This window comes from Pseudophryne corroboree, chromosome 7, assembly GCF_028390025.1.
Source record: "Pseudophryne corroboree isolate aPseCor3 chromosome 7, aPseCor3.hap2, whole genome shotgun sequence".
Classification (NCBI taxonomy): Eukaryota; Metazoa; Chordata; class Amphibia; order Anura; family Myobatrachidae; genus Pseudophryne; species Pseudophryne corroboree.
In genome coordinates, this window is record NC_086450.1 from 491,129,891 (window position 1) to 491,147,188 (window position 17,298).

The window sequence follows — 17,298 nt, forward strand, 5'->3', positions numbered from 1 at the left end:
ATCCTATGTGGCCCCATATAAATAAACCATAATAATAATAGAGCCCACATATTCTGCAGTGGTTTAAAGTTATGCACAATAACACTTAGTTAAGAGACAGCTTGTAGCGTTTAACCATTTAACTACATGTCAACATATTATTGCACACTTGTTAGCAGTTATTACACTGTATGAGACCTGCTACCCCAGGGTGCATCTGCTGTTTGGAACGCCCTGCAGTTGCTGGGGTGTATGAATTAGGTCTTACCCTCTGCTGCTGTGCTAAACTCAGAAACTCTCGTGCAGGTGAGAGACCTAGGGCCTGATTCAAAGCTGGACGCAGCCGTGTCCATGTCTCCGTGTTTTGCTGGTCACCTGTCTGCAACTTTATGCAAATACCACTGTAAAGCCCTTCCCTGGTGTGCATGGCTGTGCAAGGACTGAGACACCCACTGTCTGCATCTGCAAGCGCTGTAATAGCACCTGATGCATCTTTAGACTCCAACATCAAATGAACGATGGATACTTGCACCTGTTATATGGCAGCTGCTGATGTACTGTCTAAGTATGTCCTCCAAAGTGAACTATTGAGCATCGGTGGAAGCAACCACTTCAGCGGCATGCCTGTAGGACAGACCATCTCCACGCGTCTGTTTAACCACCTCCCAATCACCGCTCTGGAATGCCCCGTGCTTCTTCAAGGCATCTCTGACACTGTTCCAGTCGCAGCTGCAGCTTTGTTCCTACACATGGGGGGTCATTCAGAGTTGATCACAGCAGGAACTTTGTTAGCAGTTGGGCAAAACCATGTGCAATGCATGGGGGGGGGGGGGGGGGGGCAGATATAACACGTGCAGAGAGAGTTAGATTTGGGTGGGTTATTTTGTTTCTGTGCAGGGTAAATACTGGCTGCTTTATTTTTACACTGCAATTTAGATTTCAGTTTTCACACACCCCACCCAAATCTAACTCTCTCTGCACATGTTACACCTGCCCCCCCGCCCCCCCCCCCCCTGCAGTGCACATGGTTTTGCCCAACTGCTAACAAAATTCTTGCTGCGATCAACTCAGAATTACCCCCCATGTGCACTGCAGATGTAACACAAGCAGAGAGAGTTAGAGTTGGGTGGGTTATATTGTTTCTGTGCAGGGTAAAAACTGGCTGCTTTATTTTTACACTGCAATTTAGATTTCAAATTGAACACACCCCACCCAAATCTAACTCTCTCTGCACATGTTACATCTGCCCCACCTGCACTGCACATGGTTTTGTCCATTAGAAGAAAATGGGGGTCATTCAGATCTGGTCGCTGGGCTGCGTTTTTTGCTGCTCTGCGATCCTATAGTCACCGTCTATAGGGGTAGTGTATTTTCTCTGTGCAAGTGTGCGATCGCATGTGTTGCAGAGCTGCACAAACTGATTTTGTGCAGTCTCTGTGCAGCCCAGGACTTACTCTTGCAGTGCGATGAGAACAGCCTGATCGGGGCTGGAGCTGACGTCAGACACCCTCCCTGAAAATGCTTGGACACGCCTGTGTTTTTCTGGACACTCATTGTAAACGGTCAGTTGCCACCCACAAACGGCCTCTTCCTGTCAATCTCCTTACGAACGCCCGTGCAAATGGATCCTTCGCACCACCCCGTCGCTGACCGGCGATCCCCATTGCAGCCGTCCATCACGCCTGCGCAGTGCGGTGCATACGCAGTTCGGATTTGATCGCCCGCTGTGCGAAAACGCACAGCAGCGATCAGATCTGAATGACCCCCAATGATTGCACATTGCACTGCACATGGGGGGTCATTCCGACCCGATCGCTCACTGCGGTTTGTCTCAGCGCAGTGATCGGGTCGGAACTGTGGATGCGCCGGCGCCACAGTGCGCCGGCGCATGGCAGCCTTCATTGCCTAGCAATCGCCTCTGAGATGTAGGCGGTCGCTAAGCGGGAGGGGGCTGGACGGCGGCTTTGAGACTACATTTAGGGCGAACTGTCCGGCCAGTGCAGGCATGGCCGGACCATTGGGGGGGGGGGGGCGCGGCGGCTGCGTAACGTCTCACGCAGCCGCTGTGGCCAGTGGCAGCGACAAATGACTCCAGAAGGAGTTGCGCTAGCCGGGAGTTACTCCTCAAATACAAAGGCATTGCTGCTGTGCAGACTAGCCCTGACTAGCCCTGTGCAGACTAGCCCTGTGCTGGGCGTCCCCCCGCATGTCAGGGAAGATGATCATAGCTGTGCTAAATTTAGCACAGCTACGATCAACTTGGAATGACCCCTATGGTTTTGCCCAACTGCTAACAAATTTGCTGCTGTGATCAACTCTGAATGACCCCCAATGTGTAGGAACAAAGCTGCTTTTGCAACTGATACAGCATCAGAGATGCCTTGAAGAAGCACTGGGCATTCCAGAGCAGTGATTGGGAGGTGGTTAAACAGACGTGGAGATGGTGTGTCCGTAGGAGTTGTTAGGGATTTTTGTGCATGCACAGTAGCAAACAATCGCTGAACTCCATAAACACTGCAACTGCATGCGACTTAATAATAAGTCCTTAATTACCAGTTTAATTACTGTGCACTTGTATCATATCTTTCAGGCATTATACCATTGGAATCAAGTGTATACATGTGACAAATACAGATGTGTTCTCATCCATTGTTGCTGCATTCGCATCGAGCAGCCCACCTCAACGCGCCAGGTCCCGTGACACACTGCTCGAGTCGGGCATATTTTTTGTGTCTTTTACCCGAAAGTGTGTCTTACTCGAAATGCAATGTGACTGGGATGCACCAGAAGACTGAGCTGAGGAATCTGATATGTGACACTTGCAGGGCCAGATGGGCCGGAAGGAGATACAGCTCCAGGCCTCCATATAAAAATGGGCCCATCACCATGAAAATATGATGATAACAAGCCGCCTAGCTGGCCACACGGTCGGCCAAAGAATTGAGAATTAAAATTGTATTAGTTGTCTCGAAAAATTCTGCCGACATCACACACCCTCCCTGAAAACACTTGGGAACGCCTGCGTTTTTCCTGACACTCTCAGAAAACGCCCAATTACCACCCCCAAACATCCACTTCCTGTCAATAAGCTGGTGAACGCCTAGCGATTAAAAAAATGCAGGATTTTTCGCAGTTTTGCATCGCGACTGAGAATTACAATCCGTACGCATGTGCAGTCATTCGATAATCGGCCGCTGTTCAGGCCTGAATTAGGCCCTAGAGGTAAAGGACACATCTGTACCCCTGGCTCTCCCATCTCCCATGTTGGGTCTTTCAGACAGTTATCCAGTAGCAGCCAACACAGCGTGTTCACCAGTCCGGGGAATCTCCAGGCCCCATGAATGCTGGACCTGGGGTAAGAGAATGCTTTGCATGGGGAATTATTGCTGCGATTATGGCACAATACATTTTACAGAAGTCAAAATGGTCCACATGCAAAATGTACATATCTCATTGTTTGATAAGATGTATTAAGAAATTTAATTTGGAAGAAATCATTTTTTATTATCATAAATTATTCCCAAATGTAAAGGTCTGGGAAGAATAATTAATATGTTCATCATAATAACGATCATGCATCATCTGTGCAGTAATTAACAGGTCGTAAGGAGCAACAATGCTGCAGTTAGAAGAGAAAATGAGGATATGATGCTTCTGGATGCTCCGTTGCCTGCATTGGCATTGGCATTGGCAGTGGTAATGGTAGTGGCACCTGCATACCCAATGGCATTGACAGTGGTAGTAGCATAGGCATTAGCAGTGACATTGGTATTGGCATTAGCAGTGACATTGGTATTGCCATTGATCCAATTATAGTAATCGGGGACATAGGTGTAAACTCCGGGCCGGTTAGCCAAGGCGCATTCATCTCCCCAGCTCACAACGCCCACTAGAAACCAAACGCCCTGAACGGCACAGACCAGGGGTCCTCCAGAGTCTCCCTGCAAGATAAAATGCTAATCGTCAGCAATTTGTACATGATGATCTCACAGTTTAAAAATATTTCACTTTGCTGCTACAAAACAAATATGACAGCTATGACCCGATGCGTGCATGCCTGGCAGACATTGCAGTGACTTGATTCTGAGTTGGGAGCAAAACAAAAAAGAAAGCCAGTAATTGTGTATTGGGAGTGTCAGGAGTAATACAAAAATAGGTTTCACTATTATCAATCTCATGCTTTTAGGCAGTTTAGCACATAAAACAAAGAACAGAATGAGTAAACATACTGAAGATAGTACTAGTTAGTTACCCATTGTATGTCCGGTTGTATACTGACTATACACAATTCATGTTTTTAACTTCATTTGATTATTATATCAGTGCTTTATTTTATATCTTTAGAAAGGTGGTTGGTGTTTGTTATGAACATAATATGGTGTTTTTAATAGGACAAGAAGGGGGAAATATATACATATTTAATACCAGGGAAATATATATATATATTACAAACTGATGTGTTTCTGTGTGTGTGTCAGTATTCCTGACAGGGGTATATTTTACAAGCAAGGGCAATGTCCATTATCTGGTTATATGAAACCAAAACAAGACAAGTGTTTGGAGTTGGACATATGTCAACGTTGGAATGTTTGCGTCTTCATTTAGAGACAATGGCGTTTCACCTTGTGCATTAAGCTATATAATCCATGTTAATGATTGTATATAATGTTATTTCTAACACTCAAAATTGAGGCAACAGTGCCCCCTACTGTTTCTTAGCATTTATGTATATTTCCCAATTTGACCTTTGTACATATGACATTGCTTTTATTCAGGAATTCTCCAGCCTATATAAACTGGAACCAGTCAATGTTAATTCAGCCTAGACAGCCTGGATGAACATTGACTGCAGAAGTGCCAGGATAATCTGAGTATAACGCAGCCTCTAGACGCAGAGGGCGGGGCTCCTGAGTATGCTGATGTGATTGCTGTATTAAACATCTGCTGAATTGATCAATAACCTCAGATAAGTATACAATAAATGCATATATATATATATATATATATTCAATTTATTTGTTGAAGTACTTTTCTGGGAATCCACCCATCTGGGTCTCCTCGAACTTAACCCACCTATAACATAGAGCAAACCGTTTTGCTCTGCAAGGGGGAAATACATTATGTTTGAATGCAGGGTAAATACTGACTGCTTCTTCATGTAGCCCACACATGCTGGATAGCTTTTTTCTTACACTGCAATTTAGATCTGAGTTAGGACACCCCCTCCCAAACCTAACTCTCTGCACATGTTACATCTATCCCCCGTGAAGTGCAGCATGGTGGTACCCAGGTCATAGCCAGATTAAGGGGGGGTCGCAGGGCATACAGTACCCCGGGCCCCCCTTTGTTAGGGGGCCCCTAATACAGAGCACACCGACATCGTTAGCTTTCCCTCTCACGCAGTAGCAGAACCAGACAGCCAGAATGCGAGGAGGGCAGTATGCATTACAGGCAGAGTATCAGGTTTTATGAGCTACCGATTGAGCTTTCCGGCCAGAGGAGAGATAGGAGGGCGGAGAGAGCTGTAAGTGACATAGGGATCCCATCTTCTCCTTCTCCCTGCCTGGGTCCTATGTAACCTGGCATTATTCAACTATTAGTTTATATCTAATATACCCCTTTGGATTAAATTTAATATACACAATCCATACATCCTAACATGACTCAGTCCTGGAGGAATAACATGCTACTGTATATTAAGTTATGATTGCAATCACGTGTGTTGAAACACCTTTCATATCTATGAAATAGTTCAACACAGGTGACAACAATCATATATTAAGAAGGAAGTCCAGGTAAACAGCATTTTATCCCTCCTGGAATGGGTCATGTTGGGGGGTATGTACAATCTGAAATACAGAATAGAGAAGATCCCAGTCATCTAAGTGTGGGTCTCCAGGATCATCTCAAGCTGGGTACATCAAAGTTCTGGTTATCATCCATGGCAGAGAAGTTGAGGTTTCCTACAGTGAATACCCTTGATGTTCCCTTAGCTGTACTGGTCTCTACAGTATAGTGTTTACTGTAAATCATGAGTCTCCAATATCTGTGCTACCAGTATCTGATACAGCCACACTATTAGAATGCAGGGAGCTACAGCCATCCAGGTAAGAAAACAAACTTTGAACTGCCAGGAGGCATCTGGACACAGAGGGGTAGGGCTGTTCGGACAGAGAAGAGTCCATAACACTGTAAGGCAGAGTTGAAATGCCATCCAGGACACTGCGGTGAAAGCCACCTGTTCCAAAAACAGACTGTCAGTGACCATTGGGATGCGTTGTGAGGCTGACGCTCTGAGGAAGGGTCTTTAACAGCAGCTGCCAAGAGATTCAGTCAGTCATGAGTGAATCCAGACATTTCTGCCATTTGTCATTTTCTGTAAAACAAAACTGAGTAGTGCTGAGGGAACAGCATGTCAGCATAGTGTGTGTGTGTGTGTGTGTGTGTGTGTGTGTGTGTGTGTGTTTTGGAGCTGTATTGCAGAGGAACAACTCCCTTAGAGATAGCTAGTGAGAGATATTTCTGTAATTAGAAATTTTTTTCCTCTTTACAGAGTGAATAGTAGAAATAAAGCCTGCCAATGTGCAAAGAGAAACAATTCAAAGAAGCTACAGCACACCCTCTTTAAAAATCCTCCTGGGGCCATTAGTAAAAATAAAAAGTAGTCCATTTCATCATCTGTTGCAAATTTACTGTGCCTGGGGTGGAACCCTTGCCTCTCTGCTGTGGTGTGGAGAAAAGGAAGGAGCAACAGTTTTGCTGGGAATAGAGTGCTGGAGTAAGAGCCAGCTTTCAGAATCCTACCACCATCAGGGAACACCAGACCTGTGATAAGATCCATCACACAGCAAATGCATCAATCTATTCTGTTCAGTGATATGGCCACTACAGTTAAAGCAGCAATTTGTTTTAAAGCAAAACCAATCTGGGTTTTCCTAAACAGATTTTGACCCTTTGAATTTACTCACTATGGGGCAAATTCAGGTTGGATCGCAAATCGCGATCCAAACAGAATTTTTGCGGAGGGGCCGCGGGCGCATGCTGCGCATGCGCACACACTTTCTGCGGGGGGGGGGCGCAGAAAATGCGATTGCCTCTGCCTGTCAATCAGGCAGAGGCGGTCGCACGGCGGGAGGGGGGCAGCAACGCTCCGTTTCTAGGGAAGAGACGGAGCGTTGCGAGGGAGGGGCGTTCTGAACGGTGGGCGGTGCGGGGCGAACGGGGGCATGTCGGGGGCATGGTTGCAGCGGCTGCATCACGTCACACGCAGCCGCCGCGACAGGTAAGATGGTGCCGGGACTCCTGCGGCCGCAGCTAAGCTGCGCCGGCATGAGTCATCCTTAGTTTCTGCTGACAAGCAGAAATTGCGAGGCGTTTGCAATTTCTGCTTGTTGCAGGGGGATAGGCGGATGGCAGCATGCAAGCAAAAGGATAGCAATTTCAGCTGATTAGCAGCATCCGCTATCCTTACTGAATTGGCCCCTACATCACTAAAATCAGACCAGTTCCACCAAATCAAAACTTATTACACATAGCTCTATATCGGGGTAGTCAAGATCCTTCTTTATAGGTGGCAGATGTTCAACATTACAAGCAAAATAAAATCCACCACCATTACTACATATATAGTTACAAAATAAATAGATAATAAAAAATGATGTGTTTTTGTAAAGCTCGTTTACTCAGGTTAGGATGGCTAGTTGGCTATTTGTAGGCTGAAATGGACACATGCTTCAACATTTTGTGAGCAGAACTAATTGTGTCAGGGTTCACAGACCAGGGGCCCAGTCTTTGCTGGGTTTCCAGGCCATGCTTTGGTTCCTCAGTTTGGAGAGGGTCTAGTGTGCCAAAAGGGTCAATTCTGTGAGTGACGGGAGTGGAGTAGCAGGGGAGGATTTGCAGATCATGGGGTATATTTACTAAAGGTCGATTATGTTTGATTTTAGATCGATCTTAATCAATGTTGGGCTTCCATGGTTAAAACACACATTTACTAGCAGATTATATTTTATATTCATTTTTAAATGTTAGTGAATGAGAGAGTGACAGGGAGAGGCAGAGAGTGACAGAGAGAGACAGTGGGTGACAGGGAGTGGTAGAGGGTGACAGGGAGAGGCAGCGGGTGATATGGAGAGGCAGAGAGTGACAGTAAGAGGCAGAGAGAGACAGTGGGTTACAGGGAGAGGCAGAGAGTGACTTGGAGTCGTAGCGGGTGATATGGAGAGGCAGAGAGTGACAGGGAGACACAGCGGGTGATATGGAGAGGCAGAGAGTGACAGGGAGATGCAGCATGTGATATGGAGAGGCAGAGAGTGACAGGGAGACGCAGCGGGTGATATGGAGAGGCAGAGAGTGACAGGGAGACATAGCGGGTGATATGGAGAGGCAGAGAGTGACAGGAAAAGGCAGAGAGAGGCAGTGGGTGACAGGGAGCAGTAGAGGGTGATATGGAGAGGCAGAGAGTGACAGGGAGAGGCAGTGGGTGATATGGAGAGGCAGAGAGTGACAGGAAAAGGCAGAGAGAGACACTGGGTGACAGGGAGTGGTAGAGGGTGACAGAGGGAGGCAGTGGGTGACAGGGAGCGGTAGAGGGTGACAGAGAGGCAGTGGGTGACAGGGAGCGGTAGAGGGTGACAGCGCTGGGCCATACATCAAACTTTGCCCAAAATGGTCGGGTGACAGGCCAGAGAAAAACTCATTGCTGGTTTGGACAGCGGTGAGCCCCTTAGTTTCCAGGCGCCCGGTGCAGTGCACCTGCTGCACCAATTGTAGTTCCGCCCCTTCTACTATAGTAAGTAACCACCATGAACAGAGCTAAGTATGGACCGGAACATGCCCACCGGGTAAGGTAGTACAGGCTTCATTGGGTAGAGCATACATGCACAAAGAATCCTATTTCACAACTCCCTGAATTATTTTTCAAAGGTTGTCAGTTATGCAATAGATTATTTGATTATACCTCCTGTTAGGTCTTAATGAGCCAACAGCTCAACCAACAAATTCAACCAAGGGTGTAACAGGCTTGTAAATAGTGAGAACATCAATGCTGGAATATTGGTGGTCATTCCGAGTTGTTCACTCGCTACCAATTTTCGTAGTGCAGCGCTTAAGTAAAAAAACTGCGAAAATGCGCATGCGCTAAGTACTTTCACACAAAACTTTGTAGATTTACACAAGCTCAAGTGACGTTTTTTCATCACTCAAGTGATCGTAGTGTGATTGACAGGAAAGGGGTGTTTCTGGGCGGAAACTGGAAGTTTTCAGGGAGTGTGCTAAAAAACGCAGGCGTGCCAGGTAAAAATGCAGGAGTGGCTGGAGAAACGGAGGAGTGGCTGGCCGAACGCAGGGCGTGTTTGTGACGTCAAACCAGGAACTGAACGGACTGAGGTGATCGCAATCTAGGAGTAGGTCTGGAGCTACTCAGAAACTGCAGGGAATTATTTAGTAGCAGTTCTGCTAATCTTTCGTTCGCTATTCTGCTAAGCTAAGATACACTCCCAGAGGGCGGCGGCCTAGCGTGTGCAATGCTGCTAAAAGCAGCTAGCGAGCGAACAACTCGGAATGAGGGCCATTGTAAACTAATGCTAGGACTTGCAGTAAGCAGCTTCTGTCATATGCACTGTATAGCAGTGTAGAGAGAATGAATAAATTGTTCCTACATGTCCAAGCTATAACTCTGTATTACTGGGGTCTGAGAAGATCATGTTCAGCTCATCTAAGATGGTAACTGCGTCATGGAAATAACATGTTGACTTATTTTTTCCACTCTGTACATCAGCTCGCTTTTGTTTCACAACCTGGTACAGTTCTCCAGGTATTGGTGGTAGGAGCCAGGGCTGGGATCACCTCTCTGTAAGGGTCCGGGACCCCAGTCCCCACAATCCCCCCCTAGTGGATGCCCTGCTCCTGTGATTATAGAGGGTGTTACCAGGGACTGACAGATCTTATCTGGGAAGATATAAGGGACATACCTGGCAGGAGTCCTTCTGCCCAGCCTGGTAGCCGGCACAGATCTGGTCGCTAGGGATGATTGTGGAGCCAGCGCTAGCAGTGGAGCCGGTGAGGTACATCTGGTTACATGCACTGTTGCTGATTAGTGGCACCTGCACTTGCTGCAGAGTTCCCGGGGATGGAAGGTTCACTGCAGAAAGACAGCAATACACTAATTCACGAGACGACAATGGAGCACAACCTGGAATAAATCATATTATACAATAGGGCAATGGTGCCATAGTCTGCTACCTGAGCCAGGAGAACTGGAGGTCTTTTCTCACATAAACCATGGACATTATACAACTGGCATATGCCCAGAAGACCTTCCAACATAAGCACAAATGGTCAACGTTAGTGTTCCCCTCCCCAACCCCTCTCCAGCACCTGCTTGCCCCGTATACGTTTTCAGCAGAGAAAATATCATGTCTTGTAAATGATTGCCACTTTAAAGAAATGTCCAAATTCACCCTGGAACCCGCACCTCCGGCCAACCCGAACGTCGTTCCATCCGGCCCGTTATGTCTCAGATTAGCAATGAGCACAAGGGGGCATCGGGACTGTCTCAATTACTGTGCGTCGCCTTTTTGTGTGTTTCATTTTAGGGAGGGAGAATAAATAGCATGGCCCAAGCAGATAGCCTGCAAGGGGCTCTTTTGCGCTCGCCCCACTGCCGACATTCCAGCGGTCGGGATCCCGAGCACCGGTATAGCATAGTACACCCGCTGAATGTGTCCCATAGAGAAGAGCAAGATAGGATCTCCGTCAGCTCAGAGACTGTGCAAACAATTGAGCATGGGGCCTAATTCAGATCTGATCACAGCAGCATATGTGTTAGCTAATGGGCAAAACCATGGGGGTCATTCCAAGTTGATCGCAGCAGGAATTTTGTTAGCAGTTGGGCAAAACCATGTGCACTGCAGGGGAGGCAGATATAACATGTGCAGAGAGAGTTAGATTTGGGTGGGTTATATTGTTTCTGTGCAGGGTAAATACTGGCTGCTTTATTTTTACACTGCAAATTAGATTGCAGATTAAACACACCACACCCAAATCTAACTCTCTCTGCACATGTTACATCTGCCTCCCCTGCAGTGCACATGGTTTTGCCCAACTGCTCCTGCTGCGATCAACTTGGAATTACCCCCCATGTGCAATGCAGGTGGGGCAGATGTAACATGTGCAGAGAGAGTTAGATTTGGATGGGGTGTGTTCAAACTGAAATCTAAATTGCAGTGTAAAAATAAAGCAGCCAGTATTTACCCTGCACAGAGACAATATAACCCATCCAAATCTAACTCTCTCTGCACGTGTTACATCTGCCCCACCTGCAGTGCACATGGGGGGTAATTCAAACCTGATCGCTAGGGTGCGTTTTTTGCAGCCGTCTACAGGGGGAGGGGAAAAGTGTTGTGCAGGTGTGCGATCACTTTTCTAGTAGAGATGTACAAACATCAGTTTGTGCAGTCTCTGCTCAGCCCAGGACTTACTCTGCTGCTGTGATGGATTCCTGGTGATCGGGGCTGTAGCTGACGTCAGACACCCTGCCTCCAAATGCCTAAGCCCGCCTGCTTTTTTCCGGACACTCCTGCGAAACGGTCAGTTGCCACCCACAGACGGCCTCTTCCTGTCAATCACCTATGCGATCGCCCGTGCAATCCCTTTTTTCGCACCATCCCGTCGCTAGGTGCCGATGCCCGGTGCTGCGGTCCGTCGCGTCTGTGCATTGCGGTGCATACGCATGCGCAGTTCAGATCTGATTGCCAGCTGCGCGAAAACGCACAGCGGCGATCAGATCTGATTTACCCCCTATGTCCCTAATGCACATTTTAACCCCTTTATCTTATTCTAATGATCCTGCTCTGCAAAAGTAAATCTGTTTTGTAATTGTTGCGCTGATCAGTAAAACTAACTAGATGCATTGATTTTTTTTAGCAAATAATATCGTTAACTAGCTGATGAGCCCAGTTTCAACTGGTCACTGGTTTGTTGGGCACAACATTTTACCCCTTTTTACCCCCTTAGGTTTGGAATTTTGGGGGGAAAAAACGCTTAGTGGGTAGCTGCAAATAACTGTCACAGTTTGCAGGCCACCCAGCAGGTGCACAGGGAGAGGTCACCAACTGTCACATTTTCCAGAGCACAATGGTGATGCATTGTAAATGGCAGGCGGATGTTTAGCCACATAGCTCCGAAACAACGCAACCAATTACAACGCCAATATAATTCTGCAAATGTACAGAGCTTCAATTTGATATATAATGTGCCCTGTTCAGACAGCGGCATCATAGAAATAAGTTATTAATAAAAGCAGTCTTTCTGCTATAATATATACTGTAGATATTCCCATTTCCTTCCATCGGTTGCTGCAAACACACAAACTCAGTGGTGTAGCCAGGGGGGAGAGAAGGCCCTCCTAATGCATTATTTCCCAAACTGTCTGCTGCGGTGTGCTAAGGGTCCCGTGGTGGTCTGCACACATACAATTTGGGTCGAGATCTTTGAAGACTGAGGCTATGTACAAGATGCTACATCGTCTGCAACAGGTCTCCGACATCAGCAAGTGCATACACACTTGCCAATGTCGGCTGCGTCGAGTGGCGTCGGGGGGAGGAGCGGGGCCCTCATAAGCAACATCGAACATCGTACCTACCAGCAGGTCGAACGTGCGATGCAGCATAAGACCGGTGGGAGCGCACATCATACACTACATCTTGGCCCTCATTCCGAGTTGATCACTCGCTGACGGTTTTTCGCAGCGCAGCGATCAAGTGGAAAAAAATTGCAATTTTGCGCATGCGCATGGTATGCAGCGCGCATGCGCTAAGTACTTTCACACAAAACTTTGTAGTTTTACACAAGCTCGATCAACGCTTTTCAGTCGCTCGAGTGTTGGTTGTTTGATTGACAGGAAGTGGGTGTTTCTGGGCGGCAACTCAGCATTTTCCGGGAGTGTGCTAAAAAATGCAGGCGCGCCAGGTAAAAACGCAGGAGTGTCTGGAGAAATGGGGGAGTGGCTGGCTGAACGCAGGGCGTGTTTATGACATCAAACCAGGAACTAAACGGACTGCATTCATCGCAAGCTAGGAGAAAGGGTGTGTACACACGGTGAGATAAAATCTTATGGAAAGTTAGTGCATATCTCATGGTGTTAGGCAGCTTGCGATACAGATTCGATCCCGATACGCACTGCCGTGGGGTCGGTATCGTAAGGGTAGATAGACTGTGCAGGCAAGTCACTCTTGACTATCTAGTGTACAATCTAGTACAAAGTATAGACAAAATCAGTGCTGTTTCTTGCGGCGGGCGAGCCGTGCAACCGCACGGGGCGCCCGCCTCGGCACTTCTTCAGCACTTTGAAACCCCCTTCTCCCTCCTCCCAAGTGCCCAGCTCGGGGGGCGGGGTTTCGCGGAATGACGCGTTTGCGTCGTGACGTCACGACGCAATCGCGTCATTCCGCAAAACCCCGCCCCCCGAGCTGGGCACTCGGGAGGAGGGAGAAGGGGGAGCCGCGCAGACAAGGGAGAGGCAGCTGAAGAGCGGCGAGAACCGCTTCAAATGTAAGTCAGCCCCTCTCCCTCTCTCTCCCTCCCTCCCCCTCCCCACCAACTGCCGTACTGTGTAAAATGGGGACTCTTGCCTGCCATAATGTGTAAAATGGGAACCTGTCTGCCGGAATGTGTAAAATGGGGACACTTGCCTGCTGTAATATGTAAAATGGGGACACCCGTCTGCCGTACTGTGTAAAATGGGGGCACGTGCCTGCCGCAATGTGTAAAATGGGGGCACTTGCCTCCCACAATGTGTAAAATGGAGACACCTATCTGCCGGAATGTGTAAAATGGGGACACCTGTCTGCCGCAATGTATAAAATGGGGACACTTGCCTTGCGTATTGTGTAAAATGGGGACACCTGTCTGCCGCAATGTGTAAAATGGGGACACTTGCCTTGCGTATTGTGTAAAATGGGGACACTTGCCTGCCGCAATGTGTAAAATGGGGACACTTGCCTGTCGTACTGTGTAAAATGGGGGCACGTGCCTGCCGCATTGTGTAAAATGGGGACACTTTTTCCTGCTGCAATGTGTAAAATGGAGGCACGTGCCTGCCGTACTGTGTAAAATGGGGACACTTGCCTGCCGTGCTGTGTAAAATGGGGTAGCGTGCCTGCTGTAATGTGTAATATCCTGTGGTGGTTGTGTTTATGAGATCAGATGAGGCCACGCCCATCTTAACAAAGCGATGCTCATTTTAACGAGGCCACGCCCCCTTACCGGGAGCGCGCGCGCATGCTTTTCCTCTTTATATCTATGGGGGGGGGGGGGGGGGGGCATTTTTAATTGTCGCACTGGGAGCCAAATTGGCTACAAACGGCCCTGGACAAAATCGTACATAGACAAAATCTCGAGCACAGATAGTCAAAATCTATACAATCTGTGCTATCCGGGCTCTGGGGGAGTTCAAGGGAAATCGCATAGTCAAAATCGAACATAGCAGGGATCTCACCGTGTGTACACACCCTAAGTCTTGAGCCACTCTGAAACTGCATGACATTTTTAAGTAGCAGAACTGCTAAGCTAAGATACACTCCCAGAGGGCGGCGGCCTAGCGTTTGCATTGCTGCTAAAAGCAGCTAGCGAGCGAACAACTCGGAATGAGGGCCTTAGTGTACACACTGTACAATATCGTAAGGAACCGGTTGATATCAGCCAGATCCTATGCAATATTGCATAGTGTGTACGCAGCCAGAGAGGCATGTATGCCATTTACACAGTGTGCGGACTTACTGGGTTCCTGTGTATCCTGCCCGCCTCCAGCCCCCTCCACTCACTTACCCCAGTGTGTGGCTTTCTGCACCCCTACCCCGCACACACCCGACTCTACTACGCCCTCATGATTGTCTTATTCTCTGTGTATGTCTGTCACCACCTTTGTGTTAGTCTCCCTACTTCCAACCTGTCTGTCTGTCTCCCCATATGTGTCTCCACTGCCGCCCGCCCCTTCCCCCCTGTGTATGGCTCATATTGTACCCACATCCCATCTGTTCCACTTCCAATTTCTCCCATCTGCTCCCATAGAAGCAGGCAATTGTTACCTTTCTGCATGGCATGCTGTGACATAGGAAATTGGAGAGAGATAAAATACCAACCAATCAGCTGCAAACTGTCATGTTACAGGTATCCGGATGACAGGTCCACAGTTAAAAGTTTAAGAAGCAATATGTCGACACCAAGTGGCTGACATGCATATGGTCGACAGATTCTAATGGTGGTTGACACAGCATATGGTCGACAGGAGTCTTTTGGAATTTTTAGTTTTAGGACTGTTCATACTTTACCATCCTTGTGGACTACAATTTAGGACAGTAACCTGGGCCAAGCGAAGCCAGCCATGCGAGGGGACGCATTGCCTTAATTGGGGTCCACATGCTGGAAAGGAAATTTTAACACCAAAAAAAACATCAAATCTCATGTCTACCTTTACATGCGTCCACCATTTCTTGTCGACCGTGTTGACTTTATGACCATGTCAACGGTTGACCTTTTGACCATGACACCAATGCTGTCATCAAGCTACAGAACCTTCTCCACGGTTCTCACTATTGGCAAATGCCTACAAGTTAGTAGGTGCATAGCGGATGTGAGCAGGTAGGTCAGACCACTAAACTGACTCCAAACCAGAGTAGACTTAATTGAAGATAACAGGATACAGGTATCTTGGGCTAAGTACTGTATTGTAAGGTATCTTGGGCTAAGTACTGTATTGTACAGCACTGTGATGCTATAATAACACAGTGACAGGCTTGAGCATATGCACACTTTTTTTTATAGAGCTAAGTAAACAACATGCACCTGCAGTCTAGCCAGCTTGACCTTTAAGTCTGGTGACTCATGTAAAGGAATCCGAGATCGCCGGACCAAGGGATGCCAGTGATCTTGAATGTTTTTGCCATGTCCAAGATCGGACAGCATCCCCTAGCTCCGGCGATTAAGGACTCCATTGCATCCCGCCGCTGTAATGCAATTGTGGCTGATGAGTCATGTACATTAATACTCGGTTTAAGAGAAAGAACATAGCATCTAACCATTTCACTACATGTCAACGCTCACACCTTCCCGCCACATCTCCTGGTGGGTAGCTATGACAAACTAGCAAGTACTGTATGTAACGCTATAGGTGACGCATAGGAGGATAGTTACTATGTATAAAATAGGAGCCTCACTGACAGCAGTTTTTCTTCTACATGTAATACCTAATGACTGGCTAAATACCAGAAGATTTTTGACAATTTTGCTCATCTCTACCATGCAAGATAATTATTTTGTGTATTCTTACCGCCAAATCCTATGGTACCCCATCCAGTTACCCAGCAGTTCATCCCGGACGGGAAGCTCATAGAGGCTGGAGGCACGCACACCGGAAGGATGTACTCGGTATAGGTGATAGGACTGGACAGTTCCATCAGAGCAATGTCTCCAATGGTTGCCGCACCGGCATACTGGGAGTTCACCGTTATACTCTGCACTCCGGAGGTGATCTGGTGAGGACTGATAACATACAGCTGGTACTTGCCCAGGACAATGGTGTAGTCTGATGGACGTTTAGACCTAAATGACAAAGCCAAACACCTTCTGATTAATCTTTTCCTTTCATACCTACTGTAAAGGACAGATCCCCCATGTAAGATATTTATTACTATTTACTAACAATTATTTTTATATAGCATTACACATACTTCACAGAGCTTTGCAGTAGGGAGGAAAAAACAGTGATTTACATGCAGTGAACTAACTAGAGATGTGCACCGGACATTTTTCGGGTTTTGTGTTTTGGTTTTGGATTCGGACGCGTTTTGGCAAAACCTCCCTTAAATTTTTTTGTCGGATTCGGGTGTTTTTTTTTTATTTAAAAACCCTCAAAAACAGCTTAAATCATAGAATTTGGGGGTCATTTTGATCCCATAGTATTATTAACCTCAAGAACAATAATTTCCACTCATCTCCAGTCTATTCTGAACACCTCACACCTCACAATATTATTTTTAGTCCTAAAATTTGCACCAAGGTCGCTGGATGACTAAGCTAAGCGACCCAAGTGGCCGGCACAAACACTTGGCCCATTTCGGAGTGGCACTGCAGTGTCAGACAGGATGGCACTTCAAAAAATAGTCCCCAAAAAGCACATGATGCAAAGACAAAAAGAGGTGCAATGAGGTAGCTGTGTGACTAAGATAAGCGACCCAAGTGGCCGACACAAACACCTGGCCCATCTAGGAGTGGCACTGCAGTGTCAGACAGGATGGCACTTAAAATAATTGTCCCCAAACA

General features: G+C 47.3%; 1 protein-coding gene across 1 annotated transcript in view; it reads right to left on the reverse strand.

Annotated features, from left to right (window-relative positions):
- LOC134944426 (uncharacterized) overlaps window positions 1–17,298 on the reverse strand; it is a 231,442-nt gene that overhangs the window by 185,397 nt on the left and 28,747 nt on the right. Inside the window, 4 exon segments of the mRNA XM_063933004.1 lie at window positions 3,221–3,365; window positions 3,595–3,920; window positions 9,951–10,120; window positions 16,307–16,578. Of these exon segments, the coding sequence (XP_063789074.1) occupies window positions 3,221–3,365; window positions 3,595–3,920; window positions 9,951–10,120; window positions 16,307–16,578 (913 nt within the window).